Source organism: Pteropus alecto, unplaced genomic scaffold (genome assembly GCF_000325575.1).
Source record: "Pteropus alecto unplaced genomic scaffold, ASM32557v1 scaffold39, whole genome shotgun sequence".
Taxonomy (NCBI): domain Eukaryota; kingdom Metazoa; phylum Chordata; class Mammalia; order Chiroptera; family Pteropodidae; genus Pteropus; species Pteropus alecto.
The window spans coordinates 11,198,523-11,213,274 of NW_006443568.1; the positions used below are offsets into that span (position 1 = coordinate 11,198,523).

At 45.5% G+C, this 14,752-nt stretch overlaps 1 protein-coding gene across 6 annotated transcripts in view; it reads left to right on the top strand.

Moving 5' to 3' along the window:
* Nucleotides 1-10,122, top strand: part of E2F2 (E2F transcription factor 2) — a 21,027-nt gene extending 10,905 nt beyond the window's left edge. For all 6 annotated transcript variants that reach the window (XM_025041402.1, XM_025041401.1, XM_006924448.3 and 3 more), the window contains 2 exons: nucleotides 1,864-2,056; nucleotides 6,748-10,122. In XM_025041402.1, the coding sequence (XP_024897170.1) occupies nucleotides 1,864-2,056; nucleotides 6,748-7,013 (459 nt within the window). In that variant the 3' untranslated portion in view covers nucleotides 7,014-10,122. The remainder of the gene's footprint in view (nucleotides 1-1,863; nucleotides 2,057-6,747) is intronic.
* Nucleotides 10,123-14,752: the final 4,630 nt, after the last annotated feature.

The window sequence follows — 14,752 nt, forward strand, 5'->3', positions numbered from 1 at the left end:
TAGTGCGCACCATAATCTTTTCATGCTAACTGACCATGCTCTCCTAGTTTAAAGAGAAAATTCTTAATGCTCCCTACAAGGCCCTCTGTGCTCTGACCTCTCCAGCCTCCTCCTACCTGCTGCCCCTGTCCCCTGTCTTTGCTTCAGCCACACCGACCTGCTTGCAGTTTTCCCACCATACTTAGTTTAAGACCAGTGTAAGACCACACATGCTGTTCCCTCCAGCCGAAATGCGCTTCCCTCTCTCTCTGCTTGGTTTACTGCGATTCATCCGACAGGTCTTAACGCAAACATCACTTCCTCAAGGAAGCCTTCCCTGATCACCCCTAGACTTCATAACCACCTGTGCTTTTCCACCATACTTAATCTCCGTTTGCCAGGATATCTTGGCACTTATGTTCTGCTTCATCTATTTGAGTGTAAACTCTACAAAAAGTACATTCCACTCATGCAGTAACTGCAGCCCAGAGCCTGATAAAGGCTCGAGAAATTTATTTAATGGAAGAACATTAAGATAAATAAGACCCTGCCCCCACCTTGGAAGAGCTCAGAACCTACTGGGGGAAAGACCCAAGCAAGCAGTGATGCTGTGATTTATAGATTGAAGACATAGTTTGAGGGCCTGGAGAAAGGAGAGTTGGAGGAAGAATGCACAGGTGGTAACAATTAAACTGGGTCCTAAAGAATGAATAGGATTTTTTCTTTTTTTGCAATTCTTTCTTTCTTTCTTTCTTTCTTTCTTTCTTTCTTTCTTTCTTTCTTTCTTTCTTTCTTTCTTCTTTCTTTCTTTCTTTCTTTCTTTCTTTCTTTCTTTCTTTCTTTCTTTCTTTCTTTCTTTCTGTGTTTTTGTGTTTCTTTCTTCCTTTCTTTCTTTCCTTCTCAAATTTTTTCTATTATTTAAGTTTAGTTGGTATATACAATCTTATATTAGTTTCAGGTGTACGCCATAATGATTCAATAATTAAATACCGTACAACGTGATCACCACACTAAGTCTAGCAATCATCTCTCACTGTGCAAACTTACCCCAGTATTACTGGAGAATAGTTTTGCCAGGTGAAGTCAGGGTGTAGGCAGAGGGCACTGCATGAGCACAGGCCTAGAGACCTGAGTGCATGCTGGAATGGCGTGTGTGTAGTCAGTTAGGGCTTAAGCTGCAGGTATGTGGTAGAGAAGAGACAGGTGGGAAGGCCGAGTATCAGAACGCATGGTTACAAATGACCGAAAGACAAGTCGACCTGGCTTAAGTGAGGGGAGAAGGGGGGAACTAAATGACAAGTCCGGGGGGAAGGTTTGGAGATTGCGGGCAAAGCTGGACGCAGCAGCTCACATTACGGCTTTAAGGCCACCTCACGCTCTCCATCTCTCACTGTGCTGACTGTTCCCAGGTGGGCTCTCTCCTCCTGGTGGCAAAGACAGCTTTCATGATCCCAGCTCAACAACCCCACTGGGAAGGGAGCTTCCATTTCCGGGTCTTGGGCCTGATGCTGGATGGACTGACCTGAGTCGTATGCCATTCTGAACCAGTCACCGTCACTCTTACTTTCTCATCCAGGATCCCGAGCTCACCCATTGGAGTTGGGGGAGAGTGCTGCACCTTCCCCCTGACTACACGAGCATAGCGGGGTAGTGATTTCCCAAAGGAAAATCTAGGCATTCTCCTTGAAGGAAGGGGCCTGGGGACCAGACAGGCAGAAGCAGCAGACATCCACTGTAGGCAGGACGAGGCAGGTCTCTGCACTCAGCTCAGAAACTGAGCTTGCTCTCATGGATGGTGGGAGCTGTATGTGTCTGTCCATACACACTGACCCATGAGTAAATGTCCAGCTTCCCAGAGCCATGATCTCGTTTCTCTTCCTTCAGGAGAACCTGCAGTTACATCTGAAGAGCACGCAAGGGCCCATTGAAGTCTACCTGTGCCAGGAGGAGGTGCAGGAACCAGACAGTCCTGCCAAGGAACACCTCCCCTCCACCTCCACCCTCAGCCCTAGCCCTGACTTCACTCAGCCCAGCAGCAGCACCAACCCTGGGATCCTGGAAGCCACAGCATCCCCAGGTAGGGCCCCCTGTCCAGAGGGACAGGAAGTGAGAAGAGCAACCAGCCTTAGTTTCCTGTTCCATGTCAACATTCGTTGCGTATTGACCTTCTACTCAGTGGCAAGGAGTACAGTCCTCCCCCACATGTGTGCACATTCCCTGTCTCACTGGCAAGCTAAGCTCTCTTTGCCTCAACTTCCTCATCTGTAAGTTGGGCATAGTAATTAATAATATCTATTTCATAGGTTGCCTTGAGAGTTAAATGAGTTAATATCTGTAAAGCACTTAGAACTGCACCTGGCAATAACTATTACCTATTATCATTATTTCTGTCACCACTGCTAGCTAGTACTGCTGCTTCTGTGACAACTACTAACAGTAAAGCTCCTGGCACTCGATAAGCCCACACTAAATGGGAACTATCGGCTTTTTTGAGGAAGGCTCAACACTTCCTTCAGAAATAATAACTAAAGTTTTTACAACCACGACTGTACCATCCATTTTCACATTACTCCTCACAGTAATTCTTGAGGTAGGTTTTATTAGTCCTGGTTTAGAGATTAATAAACTGAGGCAGAGAGGTGATATGACTTGCCCAAGGTCTCCCAGCTGGGAGACAACAGAGCCGTGTCTCCAACCTTGGTCTCCATATTCCTAGCCCAGTGCTGTCTCCACGAGGCACAGGACAAATCAGAGAAGTGGGTCCTGGCTCAGCCCTGGCTGGGAGGTGGATGGTACAGCTAAAAGCTGGCTGCACTTGGCAGGAAGTAGTATGAGGCAGTTGCCATGGAGTAAAGAGGTGAGAGAGGTCTGTGAGGGCTGCCCAGGGAGGGCGAGAATCTAGAAAGAGTAGAAATGGGGACCTGTGAAGACCCTTACAGCAGAATAGTTTCTGCCCTTTACTGGGATCGTGCATCAGGTCGGACTGGAGGGATCCTTCAAGGCCATGTGGGCCAGTGTTCCACTTTTTGTGTTCTTAGTGGCAAATTGCCTTAAGTAGAACCCTAGTTTTTAAATAAATGCTAAAACTGGTCTGATGGAAAAGGTGTGGTTGGGGAAGGTTCACAAAACACAGGTCAGATTTCACTTTTTTAACTCAAGGGTTGACAAACTATTGCCTGCCGGCCAAATGTGGCCTGTTTCTATATGGTTCTTGAGCTAAGAATGGTTTTCATATTTTTAAAGAGTTGTAGCGGGAAAAAAAAAGAAAAGAGACTGTGTGACAGAGACCATAAGTGTCCTGTAAAGCCTACAATACAAAAGTTTGCTGACCCCCAATCTAACTCAACCCTTTGTTTTACATTTGAATACAACTGAAGTCCAGAGAGGGCAAGTGACTTCCCTAAGGTCACACAGCAAGTTGGTAGTAGAGGTTGAGCAAGAACCCAGACTCCCAACTCTTATCTAAATGATCACTGCCGTGTCCTGGCCTGGTCTGGGGACCAGGGCTTCTCCCTGCGCCAGCCATCTGTCCCTCCGGGCACCTCCTCGTGCCTATCTCCCACTGCAGACCTGTGCCCCACCCGGTTCTCCCTCCTCGGGCTGCGTCTGCTTTCTCATTCTGTCAACATGTGCAGAGCTCTCCAAAGTTAGAACCACTTTCACTTCAGTTGTCCTCAGACCTTGGGCGGAGGTGGAGGACCCTAATGCGTAAGCAAGGACAAGGTTTTTTACCTCAGCTGTACAGGTTAAGAGCCTGAGGCTTGAAAGGACTGGAGGCTTACAGAAGAGTCAGTGGTGGCGCCAGCTGAGAAGCCAGCTCTGTGCCAGGGTTCGTGCCGTGGCCGCCCCTCTACCTCCTTGCCACATGGCCTCTGAGTGTTGTCCCTGCTGAAGGGTGCAGGAGGACACTTTGTGGAAGCTGTGCACATGTGCACATGCACACGCTCCATGTTCTGGCCTAAAGCAGGGTCATTTTGAGGTCTGAGCACCAGGGGCCAAGCCCGAAGAGGAGGCCACTACGGTCTTAGGGCCCAGGTTCTGCCCTAGCTCTGGTACCACCAGGGGAATCGCTAACCCTTTGGGGCCTCAGCTTCCTTTATCTGTAAGGAGGGGTTTGAACAAGATTTGTCTCTAACATCCCTCCAGTCTCTGACATCCTGAGGTAAACCCGGCTGATGGCACAGGAGTCGAAATTGAGAGACTTGGGTTTGAGTCTGTACCTTACCTCCTATGACTTGGTGACAGTGGGCAAGTCGCTTTAACCCTCCAAGCCTCTGTTCCCACACCTCTAAAATAGGGACAGTGAAAACTCTCACATGATTATTGAGTGGGTTACAGGAGATGATATGGCACAAAGGTGATTTTTTTAAAAAGCTCATGTGAACTGAGCACCTAGGATGTGCGGTTTTGGAGAAACAGAAGTGAATGTAAGCCATTCAGAGTGTGGTGGAGGCACAGATGTTAGAGCAGTTCTCTCCTGGGTATGAGAAATGCCAGGAGAGAGCAAGGTCCTGCCTGTAGCGGAGGCTCTCCCATGTGTTATCCCAGTTACTGCTTCCAGCCGCTCAAGGGGGTCCTTATTTTTCCTTGTGAGAAAACCGAGGCGCCAGATGAGGTGCCTACAGCTGGTGAGGTAGGGCTGGGTTCTGAGCCCATGTCCTTCTCACTCCCAAGCCAGGCCTCTTAACATAACACCTGCAGGCCTCTGCAACACACTAAACAGACATTCAGGTTTGGTTTTTTTTTTTTTTTTTTCATTCAAATACATTTAATTGACTTCTTTGAGCCTCAGTTTCCTCATCTGTAAATAGGGTTGACGACATTGCTGCTTGAGTGTCGGAGGAGGTTAAACATGCTTCTCCTTAAGAGCAGAGCCGGGCCCCGTAAGCCCTTGGTAAAGGGGAGCCAATCTTAGTATTGACAAGGGTAGCATGCAGACTCCATGCAGGGTTCCTGTCATTCCTTACCTGCACTTACCATTTAATCCTCTCAACAACCCCAGAGGTCGCTATAATCATCCCCATTTCAGAGGTGAAGAAATAGAGGCTCGTAAATATTAAGTCAGTTGCCCACGGTTACCCAGCCAGTGGGAGGCTGAGTAGGCAGTCTGACATACTGGCACAGTTGCATTTTCAAGGCAATGTTTGGTTGGGCTTTAAGCAATGACTCAAATGGTGAGATTCTAGGCATCAGGGTATATTTGGCAGGGGATTTCTGGTACCTTATTCCACATCCTTGTGTAGGAAATCACCTTCCTACTTATATATGGAAATGAACTTGGCGTGCTAAAGAACAGCCGATGGCCAGTGCAGCTAGAGAGGTTGAATGTGAGGTGTGGGAGGAAGGTGAATAGAAAGGTAGGCGGGGGCCAAATCATGCAGGGCCTTCTTGGCCCTGGTCGGAACTTGGGTTTTATTCTAAGCCCTTTTTCTGTCAGAGCACAGATGACAAGGGGCGAGAGTCGAAGCAAGGTGACTAGTCAGACTCCTGCAGTGGTCCAGGTGAGGGAGGAGGAGCTAGGACCAGAACCACAGCAGTGGAACTGAAGAGGAATGGGCAGCTTAAGAGAATTCATTTCGTTGTGAAGATGACTGAACTTGCTGCTGGATTGGATGCAGGGGAAATGATAGGTTTACAGGTCATTCTTGGGCCTTTTGGCCTAGGCAACTGAGTGGGTGGTAGTTCATTCATTCATTGTGGTCGGGGAAGACGGATGGGGGCGGGAAGAGGTTTAGGGGAAGCCCAGGAGTTCAGCTTTGATATGCTAAGTTCTGATGTAGCTTAGACACCCAAGTAGAGATGTTGCAGGAGCCCAGAGCTCGGGGACCAGGTCCATGCCAGAGGTGTCCACTTGGGAGAAGTTTGTCTAGAGAGGGATTTAAAGCCATGGGGTGAGCTGAGACCATCTATGCAGCCAAAGGAGAGAGGAATCTGAGGGTGGAGCCCGGGGCCTTCAGGATTAGAAGTTGGGAAGAGGAGGAAGATCCAGCAAAAGAGACCAAAGAGAAGCAGCCAAAGTGGTAAGAAGAAATCCCGAGGAACCTTCTGTGTGTACCCAAAACCAAGTGAGGATGTTTAAAGACGAAAGGTGTGAACAGCTGCGTCAGATTCTTCTGGAAAATCAAATAAGATGAAACTGGAGAACTGAGCATGGGACTTAGCCACATGGAGGGCATTGGTTCATTGGCATGGCGGGGACAGACTTCGGGGCGGAGTGGGTCGAAGAGTGAGGAGTGGTGTGGAGGTAGAGAGCACAGACAACTCTTGAGAAATTTTACTGTGAAGGGCAGCTGGAAAATGGGCTGGTAATTGGAGAGTCATGAGGTCAAGGGAGGCTGTCTTTTGAAAGATAGGTGTTAGGAGAGTACGTCTGTGTGTGGATGAGAATGATCTAGTAGAGTGAGAGAAATCAGTGATGCAAGAAAAAGGAAATTATTTCAGGGACAAAGGCCTTGATGGTGAAAGGCGGTAGGGTTGAGTGTAGAAGCAGAGAGTGGGTTTTGAGAGCAGGAGAGCCCACCTACTGTGAAAGGTGTTAAATATCAGTTTTAAGCTCCTGGGCGGTCATGAGAATGAGGGTGGTTGCTAGAGCTGGTGCCGGGAAAGAGAGGGTGTCCCTGTGCCATTAGGTGTGGGAGGTCGGGGTGGGAGGGAGAAGAGAAGGTGCACAGTTGTCCAGAGACCCACAAGGCTGTTCTAATGCTCTGAGGTCTGACCAGAGGCTTTTGGGTCCAGGGCCAGGCTTAACCCTTGTCTATTTGTCTTCAGCACCAGCGCTGACTTCCCACCAGATCCTGTCGCCGCCACCATCCCTTGTTCCTCTAGAGGCCACTGACAGCATGCTGGAGCTGCCATACCCACTTCTGCAGCAGACCGAGGACCAGTTCCTGTCCCCAACACTGCCAAGCAGCTCCCCTCTGATCAGCTTCTCTCCACCCTTGGATCAAGATGACTACCTGTGGGGCCTGGAAGGGGGCGAGGGCATCAGTGACCTCTTTGACTCCTATGACCTCGGGGATCTGCTGATTAATTGAGTAACCTTGCCTGCCCCCAGCAGTGCCACCCCTGTTTCTACCTCCTCACAGACAGGCCCTCTGCCTGCACAGGGACTTTGGACACGAGATGCTGCCATCAGGGTACAGGGGTCTCCTTTCCTACCCCGTCGCAAGCCGAACCTACCTGGGGGGTTTGTGGAGGGTGCAGGTGAAGAGCATATCAGGGGTTGGGTCCCGTCCTTCCTAGTGGAAGCCGAGCCTGGAAAGACCCATTCTGTCTTCTGACCTCTGACCTCGCATGTGAAGGGCCACAGGTGAGGCGACCAGATTCAGGGAAAGGCCCTACCACTGCCTTTTTGAGGGGTAATGAGGACCCTCAATTTATCGAGAAGCACTTAATACCTTTGTATTTATTTCAGGTTGAGTTCTGTTGGTGTGTCTTCCCTGAGTTTTAGCAGGGAGATTGTTCTAGTTTCTAGTAAGACTTGTCCTCAGACAGGCCCAGCACTGTTTGCTGTCCAAGGGCAGCCCTAGGCTTCCAGGGACCGAGGCCGAGTCCCTGATCCCTGCAGCAGTGGGGTCTGGGTCTCTGAGGACCCGTCCAGTCTTCTGGAATGCTTATTGCACTTAGGCCTCCTAATTCTAGTAAGCTGTAGCTGAGGCTCCAGCCTTGGATTTTTGGTCTCCTCTGTCCCGGAGATGGTTCAAGGGGGCCATCCAAGCACAGGTGGTACTGAGGCTCCTGAGGAAACAGGAGCGGCTTTTAAGGAGACCCCCTCCCTGTAGAATTCCTTATCTCCATCCCTTAGAATATATGAAAAAAAAAAAAAGTCCTCCAGGGAGTTGGCAGAGAAGAGCTCCTGGGGAAACTCGGATAGGAATGTGGGAGCAGCTGTGATGGCTACCACAGGCACCTTTCCTCCGTTTTTGCCTCTCGCTGGGACAGGAGCGGTTCTACACTGGGGACCTGGGAGGCAGAGGCAGCTGCACCGTAGAACAGGGTGAGATTAAGACAAGAAACTGCCTGAACTCACCCCTCTGACAGCTGCTGGTATTCGCTACATCTGGAAGGCTTTTTTGTCCCCCTTGTAGAAAGGGGTGATTCTTTAAGGACTTCCCCTTCGCCTCAGCTCTCACCCAGACCCCCAGGGACAGAGGTGACCCAGATTTGATGGCCTGTTGGTTCCTTTTGTCATAGGAATGCTAAAGGGGTGACAGGGTCTTCATTATAGAATAGACTTTGGCAGCTAATAGTGAGATGGGCTCATGTTACCTCTTTAGGCCTGGGGTCCCGAGATTGTCTTTTGGCCTCATCCCTTCCAGAGGCTTGACCACCCCACATTGTCCCTTTAACCCAGCTGGGTGTGCGTGTTGGGGGGAGGGAGTCAGCTCTATTCCCCAGCACATCCTTGGGTGAGGGTGCTCTGGGCTTCATGAACCAAGGCTGTGCCTTCTGGAGAGAGGCAGCCATGGGCGGGGGTCCAAGAGGCCCGCCACCCACCCTCAGGGAGCTAGGTTTCCTCAGGGGCTCAACTGGGCAGCACTTTTTTTTTTTTTAAGTTGGTAGCATTAAGTTCATTTAAAACATGAATTTGGCCTTTTGGGATTGCTCTTGAGTTGTTCTGTTGGGATCTGAAGTTTGGGAGGTGGGCTTCTTTGGGGATGGAGTCTGATGTGAGCTAATGTCTAGCTAGAGTCTGTCGTGCCTTGTCATTTGCTCTCTCAGGATGGTCAGCGGGTCACAGGTCCCCAGCTCTACAAACAGGGCTCATTTTGTATGATTCACAGAAATGCCTTTGGCTTACCCTCTGCAGCTCCACGTGGTTTGGAAGCCCAGCGGGCCCTAGGGCGGGAGAAGGGGTGCTGCCTGGACCCTGGTTTGGGGCCTGTGGGGCTGGAGATGGTGTTGCTGTTCCGAGGTCTCTGCTAGGCTGCCGTGGGGCCACTCACCTGTCTCTGAGGACAGAGATGTTTGACTTCTATGCTTCAGGCTCTGTCTAGAGTCTTCTCCTAGAATTAAATCAGAGAAAAGAAAGAAGGGGCTTGCAGGACCCACTGGGAATGAATTTATTGGTAAAGTCTGGCCAGAATTCAAGCTCATTCTCCAAATACCCAGCCGTGGGGTTGGACAGAGGGTCGCCCCTTGGGCCCACGACCTGTATCCTGAGTAGCTGCCCTTGCCCGCTTCTGTGCTGTCCACGCCACACCCTACCCGGCCCGGGGGCTGAACCAACCCAAGCCAAGCCTCAGGCTCTGGGTGGGATACACATTTGAGACTCTTTCTTGCCAGTGACACTTGAAACCTCCCAAGTTCCATCAGATGCCTTAAGAAGGTCTTTTGAGGAGTATTTCTTTTAGAGGCCAGATAAACTTTAAAACTAGGGCAGAAGAAAAGCCAGTTTCTGAGGCACATTCTGCCAGCAAATTCCCCAGCCCCACCAGCAGCCCGCAGGTCATCCGTGTCCCCAGAGGCATCAAAGGTGATGGGGTGGGGGGTGCTCCAGGGAACCCAGTAGCGTAAAATTGTTGAGTAGTGTTGCAGATTTTAAGAGATTTCTTAAAGCCAGGGACATGCTCCTGTGTCCCTCCTGTTGAAAGTGTTAGCTAGACTGGAGTGAGTTCCCTTCTCCACTGCAGGGCTAATCTGACTAGCATGGCTGCAGGGAAGAAGGGGGCGACGGTGAAGCTTGTAAAGCTGGCTCTAGGTTGGTTTTGGCTTTCTTTTCTCTCCCCAAGTGTTTTCAGCATCAGTTCTGCACAGCGTTTAGAGTTTTTAGTGAAAGAGTTTGGATATCCTTGTGTCCGAGTTGTGTGGCTTACAGCATTTGAAGTGAAGGCCTTTGGGGGTTGTTTGCAAGCAGCTTTCTGGTTCTCATCACTGTGTCCCAAGGTCCCCACGTCATCCTGGGACACTGTTCTCTCATGAGGACCCTCACTGACCAGAAGCCCAGCCAGCCTGCTGGCTCCTTAGTAAAGAAGCCTTGTATTTGGCACATGTGTCTCTCGGGTAAGGGAGCCCAAGGGAACCTAGACTCTACAGGTCACTTACCTCCTGCCTGGTTTCTCCTGGGTCCTACCTTGATGAGTACCACATAAACCTCCTTGTGTTGTGATAATTGGGCATTAAACAACAACTCTGGGTACCTTGTCTCTGTTGTGCTTTCCGAAGGTCATTACCAGGGAGAAGGATCTGGTCCTCCCAGGACAGGTGTGGGGACAGCTGACCAACTGGCTGATTTCTCTCCAGAAACACCCTCTTTCTCCCACACTGGCCTATCACCATGCCTTACATTCTGAAAACTACAAAGCATTGTTGAAAGAAATGACAGAATACCGAAATAAATGAAAACACACCTCGTGTCCATGGATTGAAAGACTTAATAGATTTAAGATAGCCGTGTTCTCCAAACTGATGTACAGATTCAATGCAGTCTCCATCAGAATTCTAGCTGGCTCCTTTGCAGAAATTGACAAGCTGATTCTAAAATTCATGTGAAAATCCAAGAGACCCAGAAGAGCTGAAACAATCTCAAAAAAGAAAAATCAAAATTTGAGGACTCGCACTTTCAGTTTCAATACTTATTACCAAACTAGTCAAGACAAGCGTGAGGATAGACAGATCAATGGAATAGAGTGTCTAGAAATGAGCCCTCATATTTACAGTCAATTGATTTTTTATAAGGTTGCTAAGACAATTCAAAGAAAGTTTTCAGCAAATAGTTCTGGGACAATTGGATATCCATATACAAAAGAATGAAGTTGGACCCCTAACACAATACCATATACAAAGTGAATCAAAGATCTAAATATAACCATTAAAACCACAAAACTCTTAGAAGAAAGCATAGGCATAAATCTTTATTACCTTGGATTAGGCAATGGTTTGTTAGATATAACACCAGAAGCATAAGCAACAAAACAAACATAAATTGGACTTCATCAAAATTAAATTTTTTTTTGTTACAAAGGATGACATCAAGAAAGTGAAAAGATAATCTACAGAATGGGGAAGAAATATTTAAATCATCTAGCTAGGGACTTGTAGCCGGAATATAAAATAAACTCTTACAACTCAGTAGTAAAAATATAGCAATTAAAAAATGGACAAAAGATATGAACAGACATTTCTCCAAAGAAGATATACAAGTGGCCAATAAGCTCATAAAAAGGTTCTCAACATCATTGGCCACCCATCAGGGAAATGCAGGTCAAAACTACAAGATACCACCTCCTACCTTCTACGATGGCAATAAAAAGACATAATGCCAAGTGCTGGCTAGGATGCGGAGAAATTAGAATGCTTATACGCTGCTAATGGGAATGTGAAATAGTATAGCCTTTGGAGAAAAGTTTGGCAGTTCCTTAGGTTAAACCTAGAACCATCATGCAACTCAAGTAGATCCACCCTTAGGTATATACCCAAGAGAAATGAAAATATATGTCCATGTAAAAACTTGTACACAAATGTTCACAGCAGCATTATTCACAATAGCCCAAGAGTGAAACTACCCAAATGTCTATCAATTGTTGAATGGATGAATAAAATATAGTATATCCATACAATGGAATATTTAGCAATAAAAAGACAAATTACTGATACATGCTATAACATGGACGAGCCTTGAAAACGTATTATGTGAAAGAAGCCAGGCACAAATGGCCACATATTTCATTTATATGAAACATCTAAAATAGGCAAATCCATAGAGACCAAAAATAGATTAGTAGTTGTTTAAGGCTTTGGAGGAGTGCCTGCTAACAGGAACAGGCTTTTATTGGGAAGGGGTGATGAAAATATTCTAAAATCAATGTGCTGGTCATTCAACTCTATGAACATCCTAAAAACCACTGAATTATATACTTTAAGTAGCTGAATTATATGGTATATGGATTATATCTCAATAAAGCTATTACTCTACAAAGGGGATCTTGTTGGGACCACGGAAATGTTCTAAGACTGGTAATGGTTGTAGTCACCTGATAAAATTTTTAGAAATCATTACACTGTACATCTAAAAGGATGAGTTTTATATAATGTAAGATACACGTCAATAAATTTGTTTTTTAAAAAAGTTCCCAGGTAATGCAGCCAATGAGATGCAGAGCTAAAAGTGTATGTGAAAAGGACAATTTTTAAAGAAAATAATAAATTTACTCAAAAAGAAGGAGAAATCATTAACTCGAACTGGCATTCAAGAGTTACTCCAAATGATGCCAGAGCCAGATGGATTCAAAGGCAAGTTTTATTTAAACTAAATTTTTGACAGTTTCTTCAATAAATGGTGGTATTGGGAAAGTTGGACAGATATATGCAAAAAAATGAAACTGGACCACCTCCTTACACCATATACAAGAATAGACTCAAAATGGATTAAAGACTTAAAACATAAGATCTGAAACCATAAAATTTCCAGAAGAAAACATAGGCAGTAATCTCTCTGATATTGTTACTAGTAATTTCTTTTTGGATATATCCCCTTGGGCAAAGGAAACAAGAAAAAATAAATGGGACTACATTAAACTAAAAAGTTTTACACAGCAAAAGAAACCATCAACAAAGCAAAAAGACAACATACTGAATGGGAGAAGATATTCACTTATGATACATCTGATAAGCAGTTAATATCCAAAATATATGAAGAACTCATATACTCAGCAACAAGAAAACAAACAATCCAGTTAAAAAATGGGCAGAAGACCCGAATAGATATTTTTCCAAAAGAGGAAATACAGATGGCCAATAGACATATGAAAAGATGTTCAAAGTCATTAATCATTAGCAATGCAAATTAAAACCACAATGAGATATCACCTCACACTTGTCAGAATGGTTGTCATCAGTAAATCAAAGAACAAGAAGTGTTGGCGAAGATGTGGAGAAAAGGGAACCCTCACACACTGTTGGTGGGATTGCAAATTGGTACAGCTGCTATGGAAAACAGTCTGGAAGTTTCTCAAAAAATTACAAATGGATCTACCTTTTGACCCAGCAATTGCACTTCTGAGTACTTATCCAAAGAGAAACAAAACAATAATTCGTAAAGATCTATGCATCCCTATGTTCATGGCAGCACTATTTACAATAGCCAAGATATAGAAGCAACTTAAATGCCTATCAACATATGACTAGATAAAGAAGTTATTGTGATTCATATATACAATGGAATATTACTTAGCCATAAAAAAAAATGAAATCCTACCATTTGCAATGACATGAATAGACCTAGAAGTTATTACTCTGAGCAAAATAAATCAAAGATAAATACCATATGATTTCACTTATATGCAGAATCTGAGGAACAAAAAGAACAAACTAATCGAAAACAGACTCACAAATATATTTTGAGGATAATCGTGATAGCCAGAGGGGAGGGGCGTGAGGGGGGCTGGGAGAAAGTGGTAAAGGGTTAAAGAAGTACAAATTAGTAGTTGGTAGATGGTCACAGGGATGGGGAGCATGGCATAGGGAATGTAGTCAGCAGTAAGGTAATGCCTATGTGTAGAGCCAGAGGGAAGATAGAGTAATCAGGGAGATCTTTTCTTAAACTATATAAATGTCTAACCAATGTACTATATACATACATATATATACATATATATATGTATGTATATATATACATATGTATATATATACATATATACATATACATATACACACACACATATATATATATATCTCCAGGACTTGGCTCCCCACAAAGGCTTTGGAGGGGCCCTGGAGAGCAAACTAAAAAACAAAACAAAACAAAAACTAAATCTTGAACTTAAATATTTTTCAGAGAATGAAAAACAAAGGAAAGTCACTTAACTTATTTTATGAGTTTAGAATAACCAAGATTCCCAAACCAGACAAGGACAATACAGAAAACAAAATTACAGAGTAATTCTCTTAAATGCAGAGACACAAATCCTAAACAAAAATTAGCCAATTAAATGTACCCTTGCGAAATAAAAAAATGACAACCAAGTTGGATTGATCTCAAGAATACATGCACGATATCTGGACATTTCCTGCAAAACGCCAAGCTTTGCTCGTGTGCAGAATGAGAGATAGGAAAGCTACTTTTTGGAAGGTTGCCCAGGAGTCTGTTCCTCATTTGTTAATTCAGCAAATATTCGAGTGCCGATTAAGTGCTGGTGCTGTTATGACACCAGTGCATAACACAGATTCTTGCCCTCAAAAATGGAAAGAAAGCAACCTATGAAATCCCACATTAACAAATTAAAGGAAAAACCCATGTGACCATCTCCATAGATACAGGAAAAACGCTTGAAAAATTCAAAACCCATTTACGATTTGTAGGACCTGACGGAAAAATGAGAATGCACAGGAATGATTATACTACAGCAAATACCATACTTAATAGTAAAACCTTAGAAACAAAATAAGGACACCTACTATCACTCCTACAGATCAACATCATCCTGGTGATCTGAGACAAAGCAATAAAGCAAGGTGGAGAAAAAGACCAGATCTGACTGCCCTAAACCCATGCAATTAACTACTATGCTCTCCTGGTCATAAATAAATGGGTCATTTATTTATCAGACATTTGTTGAGCATCTACCCTTTGCCAGGGTGGGCTCATAACTACTGCTCCTTCCTTGTCAAGGCTATCAACGTGCTTTAAGAGTTGGCTTCCTCTTCCCATGGATGGACAAGGCCTGGCAGGTGTGTGTCTGCAGCACAACTCTTGAGGTACCTGAAGTTCTAGATTACATCAGGGATAGAAGACCAGACATCTTTGGGGTTTTTAAATTAGTGTTCCTCTCAGGGT